The 14,169-nt window shown below is 40.2% G+C and overlaps 1 protein-coding gene across 1 annotated transcript in view; it reads right to left on the reverse strand.

Moving 5' to 3' along the window:
• Positions 1-1,679: 1,679 nt before the first annotated feature.
• Positions 1,680-14,169, reverse strand: part of LOC124594477 (centrosomal protein of 76 kDa-like) — a 131,218-nt gene continuing 118,728 nt past the window's right edge. The window contains exons 9-10 of the mRNA XM_047132856.1: positions 2,592-2,809; positions 1,680-1,837 (exon numbers count right to left, since the gene is read on the reverse strand). Coding sequence (XP_046988812.1) covers positions 1,684-1,837; positions 2,592-2,809 — 372 coding nt within the window. The 3' untranslated portion in view covers positions 1,680-1,683. The remainder of the gene's footprint in view (positions 1,838-2,591; positions 2,810-14,169) is intronic.

Raw genomic sequence — 14,169 nt, forward strand, 5'->3', positions numbered from 1 at the left:
TGGTAAAAAAAAGTTATACAAATAAATAATAATAATGATTATAAAACATCCAACATTACATATAACACCTTCATACTATCTTTTTTTCCTTCTTTTTTCTTTTTCTAGAAAAACTTACTCCAAAGCTATGCATAGCACAATACTAACACCTCTTCCTCTTTCTGAGCTCAACATCGCACTCATTATAGAGTGATGCTGACTCAGCTTTTCAGGATAGCAAATGGGAAGTTTTGATACAGAAAATGGCCCAGAGATCACCAGTGTGTGTGTGTGTGTGTGTGTGTGTGTGTGTGTAGTGAGTGAAGTGCTATAAGACAATGTGTGTATAGTGTGTGCAGTGACTGATAGTGAGATATGAGTGAACAGTGTAGCATTACATTATTTAATAATTTATTTGTAAAAAACTATTGTATATCAGGAGTAAATCTAATGATTGTATACAAACTAGAAATCTGTAAATGTATGCATGTACGAATTAGCTTATTTTAAATTGGTCTAAACTTGTAAATACTTTGACATGTCCTGTATCCTCATAAAAAAATTATCTACGGATGAATAAAGCTGCTGCTGCTGCTACTACTACTACTACTACTACTACTACTAATTTCCTACCTTTCAGCAAATTCTTTAATGTTAATCTTCAGTTCATAAGCAATAAATTATGGTCAGTGTCCACACCTAAACTTGGAATATTTGCTGTTTAGAAACTGGTTAAAAATACGTCTCACCACTGAATAACCTGTCTGAAATTTATTGTTGTCTCCAGGTCTCATGCATATATGCAACCCTCTTTCATTATTCTTGAGGAGGAGAGTAATGTACTCTTTGAATATAAACTGATCTTTGGGCTGCCTACATATAGAGGAGAGCTGTGAGGAGAGCTGAGGGATGCATGTCAATGCATAATACATAATGATAGAAATATTTCCAATAAGAATTTTATCCATTAACCTTATTAAACTTATTCAAGGCCATAAAGCATTAGAAACGGGACAGCAATAATTTAAATTCAGAGATGATTATCTCAGTTAATTTAAGGAATAATTAAATAATTGTTCCATTTTTTGCTATTGCTTATACTTCTCTCTCTCATGTATATGCATGTATGCAACACTTCAAGATTTATTTTAAACAGTAAAACAAGACAGATATTTAACAGTGGAGGGACAGTATACCCTCTATATGTGAGTGGGATGAGACGATACCCTAATATTTGGTACTGTGGGAAGCATTCTATGACATACACTTCACAGTTGTTTTTAGAGTATGGATGTAGCTATAAATGTAGATATATATTTCTTCCACAAATATCGCAAGAGGTTAAAGATCAGCATCTATTGATTGTGAAAGAAATTTACTCTACATAAAAATGTTTCCATGTTTTGTAGTTTAGCTGGTGTCAATCGTCGCAGCTTATAAATACCGTAAAACTTTACCTTTATTTTCATTCTTTCAGTATTCAGTATACAATACCTTCAGTAACATGATGTGGACATGCATTGCTGCACAAATTGACTCATATCATTTCTCTACAAAGAGAGTCAAATCAGTCCTCTACAATGGAAGACTGGAAATGCTAGAAAATCTTCACACACAAATACATTTGTATCATCAAGTCCTAATAACACACAGGTGTAACTGTGCTCCATAAAATCAGAGATTCTATGTAAACAAAGGTCTCAACTAAATCAAATTTTTATCTTTAATTATTCTGTATTTACAGGCAACTATTAGCCACAGTGAAAGAATATTTTCTGGATAAACATATGCAGAGACGCCTAACGCTAATTTCACATCTGGCTCCTTGCAGAGAATTATATCCCGTATTAGAGGATGCCTGAAACAAAATAAAATTTCTTCAGGAAACTAAAGATAAATCAACACAAACAGGTTGTGTAAATAATCAGCCACTACAAAAATATATCTTTATGATCCCAATTGAAAATTGTCAAAAATAATAGTTAACAATGTTTGGGAAAAGAAATGTCTATTCAGCAACTGTTTGTTTCCTACTTTCTGTCTCTTTCTTTCATATGACAGAGGTGTTGTTTAATAGTTCTGAAACTACCATTCCAAACAAATTTTTGTTTTTCCAAATTTGTGCATCTATAAGCTCACCTCCAGCTATTTGTTCAGCAGTTGCTGAGTACACAGTACACAGAGCAGCTACAATGTGTTGTAAAACTTTCTTGAAAAAATTAAGTGCTGCAGCGAAATAAAGATCTAATGTCTTTTGTGAGCATAGAATTGGAGGAATATCTGTAACAATTTGAACAGAGATGGACTTACAATTTCTATCTTATTTTGAGTGTGTGATTTACTAAGGTGTGTAAAATAAAATTTATTGTATCAGCTGTGAAAATTGAGAATGGTAACAAATTTTAGTCTCTTCTTGTGTTACCACACATGTGAAACTTCCAAAGGAAGAACAAAATATATAACATTAAGCTATAATGCTAACATTTAAATTCAGATTTATTTTATAATATTTACTCATGCATAACAGCAAATGTGTTTGTAAAGGTAATCTTTCATACTAGACAAAACATAAACTATAAACAGACAGAACATAACAATCTTTTGTTTTTTACCTCATGCAATGTCCAAAAATTCGCCTCACTGGAATGTCACTAACATGCAAAGGCAGTGCTCTAAATGTAAAATCTTCTGGGATATTACTATCAATAATTTCTTCAAAATCTTCTGTAACCAAAGCTGTACCAGTCTGGCGTGCTGTTTCATATGATGCTAAGAGCTGCAGCAAATATTGCTCCAGATTTCGGTCCCAGCGTGTCAGTAGATTAAAATCCTGTAAATAAGAACTATAAGCATTATTTAACAGCACCTATGACTTAAAAATGCTGTGGAGAATTCTAATACTGATGATGCTCTGCAATTTCCATTTTTTTTTCCCAACAAAATTTCGCATACACCTTCATTGGTTTCCACACAGGATTGTAAAGTTGGGTTCATTTCAGTCCTGGGGAGAATAATTCTTGCAATTCTATTGTTCATAATGTATCAGTCTTTAGCTTCCTCCCTATTAATAATAATTTCTGTGGTACACTTCAATGATATAGTTTGTATTTCCATATAATTAATTGTTGTTGTTGTTGTTGTTGTTGACTGGTGGAAAGATAGATGACAATGGACTGAAACTGAACATGAATACAGAATTTTTCTGTTGTAAATACTTACTGCAAAGGGTGACTATGCAATTAAATCTGAGAGTTCAAGGAGCAAGGTGAAAACTTAGAAGGATTTGCTCTGACATAGTATGCCGAAAAAAGTTTAAGATGTGTAAAAGTTTTAGGTTGATTGCCATACAGAGGTTTTAATGATAAATAAGGGAAGGAGTAAGGTGTAGAGTGGGTGAGGAAAGAAAGGAACTGGGGTGTGCCAGAGAGGGTTGGGAGAAGGGCGAAGATGGTTGGAAATGAGAGGTAGCTGGTGCATGGAGTAGGAAAGTGACACCAGTGAGTTTGTTTTGGTCACAGGCAGTGTGAATCATACTGTGACATGGAGGAGTGGATTGGGAGGAGAATATAGTTACAGAGAAGATGGAGACTGCAGAGAGGAGAGTCTAAAGACCAGAAAAGTGAAGTTCAGGACATCGGGCAGGGATGGAGCTGAGTGTAAAACAGGGGCTAGCAGTCATTGAGGCCAGCAGGATTATAAGATTGAAAGATGTGTTGCAAGGACAATTCGTATCAACATAATTCAGAAAAACTGGTGTTGGGGCAAAGGTCTTAGATGGCACAGGATATGAAGTGACCACTGAACTCAAGCATGTTCTGCTTAGCAGTGTGTTCTGCCACTTGGTGGGCAACTCTGATATTGGCCACAGTTTGGTGGTGATCATTCATTCAGGTGAAAAAGTTGGTTGGTGGTCATGCCCACATAAAATGCTGTGCTGAAGTTACATCAAAGCTAGCCCATGAATGACTGCTTCTACACGTGTCCTTGCATGACGGGACTGGAGTAGGATGTGCTAGATGAGTACATTGGACAGTCCACAAATCTGGGCCTTCCAAAGGTGTATGATCCATGACCCATGTCCCTTACTTCACTCATCATGCACCCACAGCATTGTGCATGGAACACAATCCCCCTTGCCTATGACAAGAATGAGCACACCATTGTCGCATTTCTACCCAATTTGCCTGCTGCCCCCCCCCCCCCTTCCAGCTGTCAATGACCCATCTGCAACCTTCCATCCTGCTTCCACCTCATTTATCCCTTCACCTATTCCACCCGAGACAACCCCTCACCCTGTCTGAGCTTTGGTAATGGCACAATGTAATCAGCCAACAGAATTCAGGCATGCATGTGCATGTGTGCATATGAGTATCAATTAGCTCTGAAGAAGCAGTCATCCAAAAGCTAGTAACATTATTATTGTTGTTTATGAGTCTGTCAGCAACACAACGCCTCAGTTATATGTTGAGTTGTAACTTATGCTCCATCCATTATTTATATTCTGCCAAGGATTTTCCATTGACATGTAAGGTGTCTTACGAAAGACACCTGTGAGTGGTCCGCCTGTCGCAAGGCACGTTTGACGGCTGTTGCCGCTATGTTTGCCAGTTGTCACTATGCGTTATTCTCGGATGCCAATACATACACCCTACACTGTGCTACAAGTGTGCTGGTGTTTTCTTTTTAGTTTTTTTGTCAAGTTTAATTGTTTCAAATATTGTTGCTAGATATCATTATTGCAACTGTGTCAAGCCCCGGGTTTTCCCTGCCTGTACGTCACTGGGCCAGTCCTCAGACAGAAACACTGTGTGCATGTCTTCTATGCTGTGCGACTAAGTGTTTGGGTATTTTCTTTTGAGTTTCCTGTCAAGTTTTCATTCAGCATGGTATACACAAAGGATCAATGAGCGTTTTTTGTGTTGAACTATGTGAAGACAGAATCATATGTGGAATGTCAACTTGAATTCATAGAAAAATTTCCCAATGTGCATGTTCACAGTGATTCGATGATATGCAGATTAGCTAAGAAATTTCAGGAAACTGGATCTGTGTTACACAAACGAAGACCTAAAGAACCTAGTGTTTTAACTGAAAATAAATTAGCAAGATAGGGGAGGCTCTGGAAAGAAGTCTGAGAAAATCTCTGCACCATTTGACACTTCAGACGAGTGTTTCAAGAATATTTGCTCACAGACCTGTGCACAACTGAAATTGAAACCATACAAAATACAGATAGTGCATCAATGGAGAAACTCAGATACTGTTGCATGATGTCTTTATTGCAACTGGCCTTTACAGTCTGTGCAGGATGGGAAAGTTGATCCTGTGATGCTTTTTTTCTGATGAAGTGTGGCTGCATTTGTCAGGGTATGTAAATTCTGAGAACAATTGATGTTGGGGCTGCAGAAATCCTCATGAATTATATCAACAACCTCTTTGAGATGTGAAAACAGTGTGGTGTGCAATTAGTGAAAGACAATTATTGAACCAATCTATTTCCACAAAACAATACGTTCTGACAGGCATGTAAACAACATACTGCATCCTTTTTTTATGAGAACTAACACCTAACAAAAAGACGTACACTTATTTCATGCAGGACAATGCAAGACCACACATCACCAATGTTCTTACGACAGCAGTACAAAATATTTTTGATATGATAGTTGCCTGGCCTCCTCGTTCTCCAGATCTAAATCTGTGTGATTTTTATCTCTGGGGAATGTTAAAAGACAAGGTGAAAGCAACCAATCATGCTCAAAGAGTTGGAAGACAGGATTTGGCTAGTCATTTCCCAGATTTCGGAAGCTGAAATTCGTAGTGTGTTTGCTAAGATGTTCAGATGTCAGGCTGATCTTACCACAGAGGGACATCATTTTGAGCAGCTACTGCAAATAAAGGTAAGCTTAAGTTAATCAGGTGGCAATGTTGTTTGTGCTTAGAGGAAGCGTGTGCTCAGCTGACTACTGGCAGATCAGTGTCTGAGAGTCAGGCATGGAGGCGACCTGCAGATGCAGTGGCACCAGCCTGTGGCCATGTCGCACAACCTGCAGATCCCTCCTGGGCATTGTGGCTCATCCTGAAGAAGTATTAACAGTTTTCTTTTGGATTTTTAAAATACTGTTTTCAATTTTTTCACGGTATATCACTGAGTTTATGCTACTTCACTCAAAGTAATACCTATGATTCTACATAAATATTTTTGAGAAATATCAGAAGCAGGTTGTACAATAAGTTTTACTGGGTTTTCATTAGTGGATATACCAATACCATTTGGTATATCTTTTTTCCTTTCAAAGCACCACAAATACATAATTCAAAAATTGTCACAATGACATGTTACATTAGTATGATCTTGTTACCACCAGAATAGCAGAGCATATTGTCAAAATTAGTATTGTTTTTAAATAACTCTTTTTTTATTTTTTGAAAATTGTGTTTAGACTTTGCACTCGTTGATTCATTATTTCCACAATACAGACACATCAATATGGTCCTGAAGGTATTAAGCTAACAAGAGATAAACAGCAGCTCCTTAATACATCCGGGGAAGTGGCAGTATTCCTCAAAGTAGTAGTTTTCATTCAGTTTGTAACATCTTAAAGTTATAATTCCACCTTAAATTTAGTTTGCATAATCACAAGTTGCATACAATGTAATGACAGTGTATCGACAATACAGTGCACAAATTTGGTTTCTGACACCTGCCTCTTTTCTGTCAACAAATATTTTGATTCATTCCATAGTCATGAATTTTTTGCTTTATAATGAAATCTGCAGAACACAATGAATGAATGAATGGATGAATGAACTGATTAATGCCATGAGTAGTATCCCAGATCACGTAATCTGGGGTAGTATCCTTGAAGCTATAAATGCATTTATCTGTAGGCTTCATGTTTCTACTATGTAAACTACATGGCAACTGCGTGGCAGTTGTTGTGAGAACAGATATAATTACACAGTCATTGACATTATTTTGTGGTTTGCAGCTCACAGTTTCGGTAACATACCTCGTATCTGCTTAAAACATGTGACCAAAGTCTTAAGTGTGGCGTAGCTCTCAGAGTAGAAAAAAAAAAGAGACAAACACTGAACCATGTGAGATCACTGTTGCTACATTTCAGTCAATACAAGAATAAATATAACCTACAAGAGATATGACAATATGCAGTTAAGCATCTCTGGGCTCAACTATGAATTTTGCAGTTGCTTGTTTTTGAGCACTCACCAGTGCAGCAGTCATTAAGTATGAGACTACAGATGTGGATGATCACAAAAAGTTGGTAAGAGGAAATAAATGGTAATCAAGCAATGTTCAGGCAGAACAAAAAGACTGTTGCACATTTAGTTTTCTGTCAAAGCCTTCTTAATGAAAGAAAACCACACCTTCACTTGAGCAAGCACACCTCATGCACACATGGCTCATTCTGGGGACTTGGGGGAGGGGGGGGGGAGGGAGGGGGATAGCAGGTTATCAGGTTATGGGTGAGGGGAGAGAAGAGTGTTATAGGACATAGGGGGTAGAAACTGTTGGGTAGATGATGTAGGGGCAATAAGTTACCACAGGTTGAGGCCGGGATAATTTTGGAAGGGGAGAATGCATTGTAAGGATAACTTCCATCTGCACAATTCAGATAAGCTGGTGGTGGAGGGGAGGATCCAGATGGTCCAGGTTGTGAAGCAGCCACTGGAATCAAGCATGTCATGTTCAGCAGCATGTTATGCCACAGGATGGTCTACAATGCTCTTGACCACAGTCTGGCAGTGGCCGTTCATCCAGGTGGACAGCTGGTTGGTAATTATATCAATATGAAAAGGCTGTCCAATGCTTGCAGAAAAGCTGGTATATGACATGCTCTCACAGGTAGCCCTGCCTCTGATGGGGTAGGATAAGCCTGTGACAGGACTGGAACAGGAAGTGCTGGGTGGGTGGGTTGGGCATGTCTTGCAGCTGGGGTACCCCACAGGGGCATGAGCCCTGTGGCAAGGGGCTGGGATTAGAAGTGTCATAGGAATGGACTATGACGATGTGGAGATTGGATGGGTAATGGAGTATCACTTTAAGAGGGGTGGGAAGGATCTTAGATATGAGGTCCCACATTCCAGGACATGATGATAGTCAAAGTCCTGATGAAGGATGTAGTTCCACTGTGCCAGTCTGGGGTGGTATTGGGTGACGAAAGGGGTACTCATTTGTAGCTGGTTCTGGGGGTGGTGGGAGGATTGCAGATGGGTGGAGATATGGCACAGGGCCTCTGTTTATGGACTAGGTCTGGGAGACCTAGGCCTTGATGAGATCCTCAGCATACTGGGCAATTCAATGAGACCCTTGCTCTTCAAAACCTGGAGGAGCATTCCAGACAGCAATTCCATAAAAGTTATCCAACCTGCTGATATCCCAGTGCCACCTTGATGCACCACCATCCAACCTCTATCGTATTCCTCCATCTTGTCAACCCCCCCCCTCCCCCTTCCACCCCATAGCAACCAGACCCTGCCTAGTTGACCTTTCCAACGTGCCACAGCCCAAAAACTCCCTGCCAACACACCATTAAATCCATACACAAAATATACCTGGGGCACTGTTGTTGCATTTCCACCAAAATACTCTGCCACACACAAGTTCCAATCCCATCCAAGGGATTCACCTGTAGCCCTACACCCAAATGTAGTGATGTTGGACTTATTAAAGGCCTACTCTCCTTCACCCAATCTTTGAACTAGAAACACTTCTTTGCCACCAATCCCTCCATCCAAAACCAACTAATCCCAACATTGAACCCTTCCTTTCCCAGTTCACACTGCCATCAACCCATGAGCCCCCCCCCCCCCCCCCCCTCTCCCACTGACCATCTCCTGGTCACTTTCCAGGAATTCCTTAGCTCAAACTTGGCTTCACTATCCTTCCCCAGGTCCATTCCTAAGACCACTAACCTTCAGTAAAAGAGAGGACAGGCATACAAAATCTCAGGACAAATCCTAATTTAATAACCCTACCAGCAGACAAAGTTTCCACCACTGCCATTCTGAATCACAGCGACTACCTACCGGAAGGCCTCTGCTATTTATCTGGCTCTTCAATCTGTAAACTCTGCCAGAGTGATTCCCTCCCAGAAGTCCAACATAATCTCCAGCCCCTGCTGAAAGCCTTCAGCCCTTCCCAGAACCTCTCCCTGAATCCATTTCCCTCCTCATCCCAATGAAAACCTGCATACCCACCTTCTATGTGCTCCCCAAAATCCGTAAACCCAACAATATTGGATGCCCCTTTGTAGCTGGTTACTGTGCCTTCACTCCAACCAATTGCTGAAAATCTAGCCTCCCAGGCCAAACATACCAACAATTTCCTCCACCGACTCTTCACCATCCTCAACCAATTACCTTCTGTATCCCTTCTCACCACTGTTGACATCACTTCCATAAACACCACCATTCCTCATGCCCATAGTCTGGCCGCTATTTAACAATACCTTTCCCAGTGTCCTTCAGGCTCCTTCCTCAAACACTCTGCTAACTTTATCCCAATGTACAGCTACTTCTCCTTTGAAGGTAAGGTATACAAACAAACCTACACCAGCATGGCACTCTCCTATGCGAGCATGACACTCTCCTATGCCAACCTATTTATGGACCATATAGAGGAAACCTTCCCAGACTCCAAAAACCCCAAACCCCTGGTCTGGTCAGGTTCACTGATGATATCTTCACGATCTTGACTCAGGGTCAAACTTCCCTTTCCACATTCCCTCACAATCTCAATACCTCCTCCCTCATCCACTTTACCTGGTCCTCCTCAATCCAGTGTGCCACATACCTGGATGTTGACCACCTCCTCTCTGATGGCTCCATCAACATTTCAGTCCACATTTAAACCCATCAACCACCAACAGTACTGACATTTCAACAGCTAACATCCCTTCTATGTCAAAAAATCCCTCCCACACAGCCTGTCCACTCGAGGATAGCATATCTGCAGTGACAAGAACTCTCTTGCCCAATATGCTGAGGGTCTTACAAAGGCCCTCACAGACAGGCACTAATCCCCAAACCTAGTCCTCTAACAGATGTCCCATGCCATATTCCCACGCACTGTCAATCCTCCCACCACTCCCAAGAACCAGCTAAAAATGTGTGCCCCTTTTGCCACCCAATACCACCTCAGACTGAAACAACTGAACCGCATCCTTAATAAGGGCTTTGACAGGTAATCACCATGTCCTGAAATGTGGGATCTCCTACCCAAGATCCTTCCCAGCCCTCTTAAAGTGGCATTCCATCATCAATCCAATGTTCACAACATCCTAGTCCATTCCTATGCCACTCCTTATCCCAACCCCTTGCCAGAGGAATCATACCCTGTGGAAGACACAAGTGTAAGACCTGCCCAATCCACCCACCCAGTACTTCCTATTTCAGTGCTGTCAGATGCCTACCTGTGACAGCAGCCATGTCATATACAAACTCTGCTGCAATCATTGGACAGCTTTTTATATTGGTATGACTACCAACGAGCTGCCCCCTCAATGAAGAGCCACTGCCAAACTGTAGCAGAACGTGCCGCTGAACATAACATGCTTCATTCCAATGGCTGCTTCAAAACATAGGGCTATATGGATCCTCCCCTACACCCGCAGCCTAGCTGAATTGCACAAATGGGAGTTATTCTTAAAACATATTCTCCCCTCCCAAAATTGTCTCAGCCTTAATTCATGGTAACTTACTGTCCCCCACACCCTCTACTCAACAGTTTCTGCCCCCCTCTGTCCTATCCACATCTACCTCTATACTGTGCAAACCAGTGTAAGGTGCATGGTACATGGGACGTCCCATTGTACCAGTTATTAAGGTTCTTCCTCTTACATTCACACATTGAGCAGGGGAAGAATGATTGTTTGAATGCCTCTGTGCGTGCAGAAATTATTCTAATCTTGTTCTCATGATCCCTCTGTGAGTGATATGTAGGGGATTTTAGTACATTCCTGGAGTCGTCATTTAAATCCAGCTCTTGAAACTTTGTTAATAGACTTTGTAGGGATAGTTTACGTCCATCTTCAAGAGGCTTCCAGTTCAGTTCCTACTGTTTCTCTGTGAAATTCTCCCACCAATTAAACAAACATGTGACCATTTATTCTACCCTTCTCTGTATATCCTCTGTTAGTCCTATGTGGTACAGGTCCCACACACTTGAGCAACATTCTAGGATGGGACACATGTGATCTGTAAGCAATCTCCTTTGTAGACTGATTGCACTTCCCCAGTATTCTACCAATGAAACAAAGTCTACCACCTCCTTTACCCACAGCTGAACGTATATGATCATTCCATTTCATATCCCTAATGAATGTTGCACCCAGGCACTTGTATGAGTTGGCCGATTCTGACAGTGACTCATGGTTTTTTTTTTTTTTTTTTTTTTTTTTTTTTTTTTTTTTTTTTTTGCACAAACTTACATTTCTGAATACTTAAAGCAAGTTGCCAATCTTTCCACTACTTTGAAATGTTTCCAAGATCTGATTGAACAGTTATCGAGCTTCTTTCAGATTGTACTCATTATAGAGAATTGCATTATCTGCAAAAAGCCTGATGTCACTATTAATATTGTCTGTAAGATCATTAATGCACAACATGAACAGCAAGGGTCCCAGCACATTTCCTTTCTGTACACTTGAAGTTAGTTGTACATCTGATGATGACTCTCCATCCAAGATAACACTGTGTCCTCCCTAACAAAAGATCCTAAGCCCAGTCACAGATTTCACTTGGTACCTCATATTATTGAACTTTTGACAATAAGCATAGGTGTGGTACCTAGTCAAATGCTTTTCGGAAATTGAAAAATAATGCAGCTACCTGACAAACTTGATCCAAAGCTTTCAGTGCATCATGTGAGGAAAGTGTCAGTTGGGTTTCGCATGATCGATGTTTTCAGAATCCTTGCTGGTTGACATTGACGACGTCATTCTGTTCAAGATATCTCATTACATTTGAGCTCAGAATATGTTCTAAGATTCTACAACAAATTGATGTCAAGGATATTGGACAGCAGTTTTGTGGATCATTTCTACTACCCTTCTTGTAGATTGGCATGATCTGTGCTTGTTTCCAAGAACTGGGCATGGCTTTTTGTTCAAGGGATCTACAATAAGTTGTAGTTAGAAGAGGGGCTAACTAAACCACAAATTCTGTAAAGAATCTGACAGGGATTGGTTTGGGCCCTGGAACTTTGTTCAGTTTTAATGATTTCAGCTGTTTCTCAACACCACTGAGACTAATACAGGGTGATTACAATTAAAGTTAAACTTTTAAAACACTGTAGAAATAACATCACTGGTCAGAATAACATCAATTGCAATGGAATATCATTGGAGAAGGGGGAAAATGTATGACAGAAGAAAAAAATAGTGTGAAATTTGACCAATAGATAGCGCTTTATATGTCAGAATACGTAAATGAAAACACATGTCATGTGCATGACCCACTGAAGTTGGTATAAACACGCCAAGTGCACAGCTTTTCCTCCTTTCCCATCTGCGATGTTTTTCATAACTGTCTCAATGTAGGACCATGCTCTGCTTGTAAAACTGTTGTACGAGAATGATGACTGTACACATGTCACTCTGCAGGAGTTCCAGACACAGAAGTGTCTGAAAAAAGGCGTTCGTCTGATGATTGCTGTGGGTATAAAGAAAATGACACGAAAATTTGAAAAGACGAGTACTTTTGGTGTGCAACCTGGAAGAGGGATGAAACGAACTGATTTGACATCAGTGGAAGTAGTGGCCACAGCAATGCAGGAGGAGATGAGTGGTGGTGTGAAAACGTCTAGTGCATGGACAACTGCTTGAACACTGGACATACCCCTGAGCATGGTGCGTAAAATCCTATGAAACATTCTTCTCTGCTATACATTCAAAATTAGCCATGTGCACAAGTTGTTTCCTGTTGACCTGGCAGCAAGTGAGACCTGTGCTTTAGGATTTCTTGCTCACGTGGAATTGGACAATGACTGGATGTGGAAAATTTTGTGGATAGACAAAGCCCACTTCCATCTGACAGGATATATCAATACACAGAATTGTCGAATATGGGCAATGGAAGATCCATACGCAAATCAATCAGTACCACTTCACCCTGAAAAGGTCACTGTGTTGTGCGGGTTTATGGCATAATTTATCATAGAGCCATATTTTTTTGAAAAGACAGGTGATTATGGTCCTGTTGCCTGTACCGTCACTGGTAAGCGCTATGAGTGTCTTTTGTGCAACCACCTCCAACAGCATGGATGTGTGGATGGGATCTTTTTTATGCAATATGGCACACCTCCGCACATTGCAAATCCAGTTAAGCAGCTGCTAAAGTGCCTTTTTGGAAATACCAGGATTGTCAGCCACCATTTCGCTACAGCCTGGCTGTCCTGACCACCTGATCTTAATCCATGTGACTACTGGCTGTGGGGCTATCTGAAAGATGTTGTGTTAAGTGTTCCGACTGCAAACTTAGCTGTATTGAAGGCATGCATTGCGCACCAATTTCTGAACGTGACCCCAGAAACACTTCGATCAGTTGTGGAACATGCTGTTTCTTGATTTCAACTTGTTGCAGAAAATAGTGGACAGCATACTGAACATGTTTTGTGGCAGTCACATGGTAATTAATAGTTTGATTTGATTTTGATTGATGCTTTTATGCAGTTTTTGGCCTCAGGACAATTAAAAACCAATGTGATTTATGCTTTTTATGCGGTTTTTGGCCTCAGACCAATTAAAAACCAATGTAACTGATGCTTTTTATGCTGTTTTTGGCCTCAGAACAATTAAAAACTGATTTTTCCCATCCGATGTGATATGACTTTGCTGTGGTGGATGGGCTTACATAACTAATAGTATCACACCTGTACATCCATGCACACTGAGTAGTACAGTTTGTTTAACATCAAATGTACGCCTTAGGCATTTTTGTATGATTAATTTGTCATTTGTAGTTGACTACTATTAAATTATTATGCTTACAGCACCATCTATTTCTACATTTTGTAACTATATATTTTCTTCTACCATACTTTTCCCCCTTCTCTGATAATATTCCATTGCAGTTTGATATCATTCTGATTGTTATAACCCTTAATCACCAATAATTGCATGGATATTCAAAAACACTCACTTAGAAACAATAGCTCGTTACATGATA

This window comes from Schistocerca americana, chromosome 1 (genome assembly GCF_021461395.2).
Source record: "Schistocerca americana isolate TAMUIC-IGC-003095 chromosome 1, iqSchAmer2.1, whole genome shotgun sequence".
NCBI classification, from domain to species: Eukaryota; Metazoa; Arthropoda; class Insecta; order Orthoptera; family Acrididae; genus Schistocerca; species Schistocerca americana.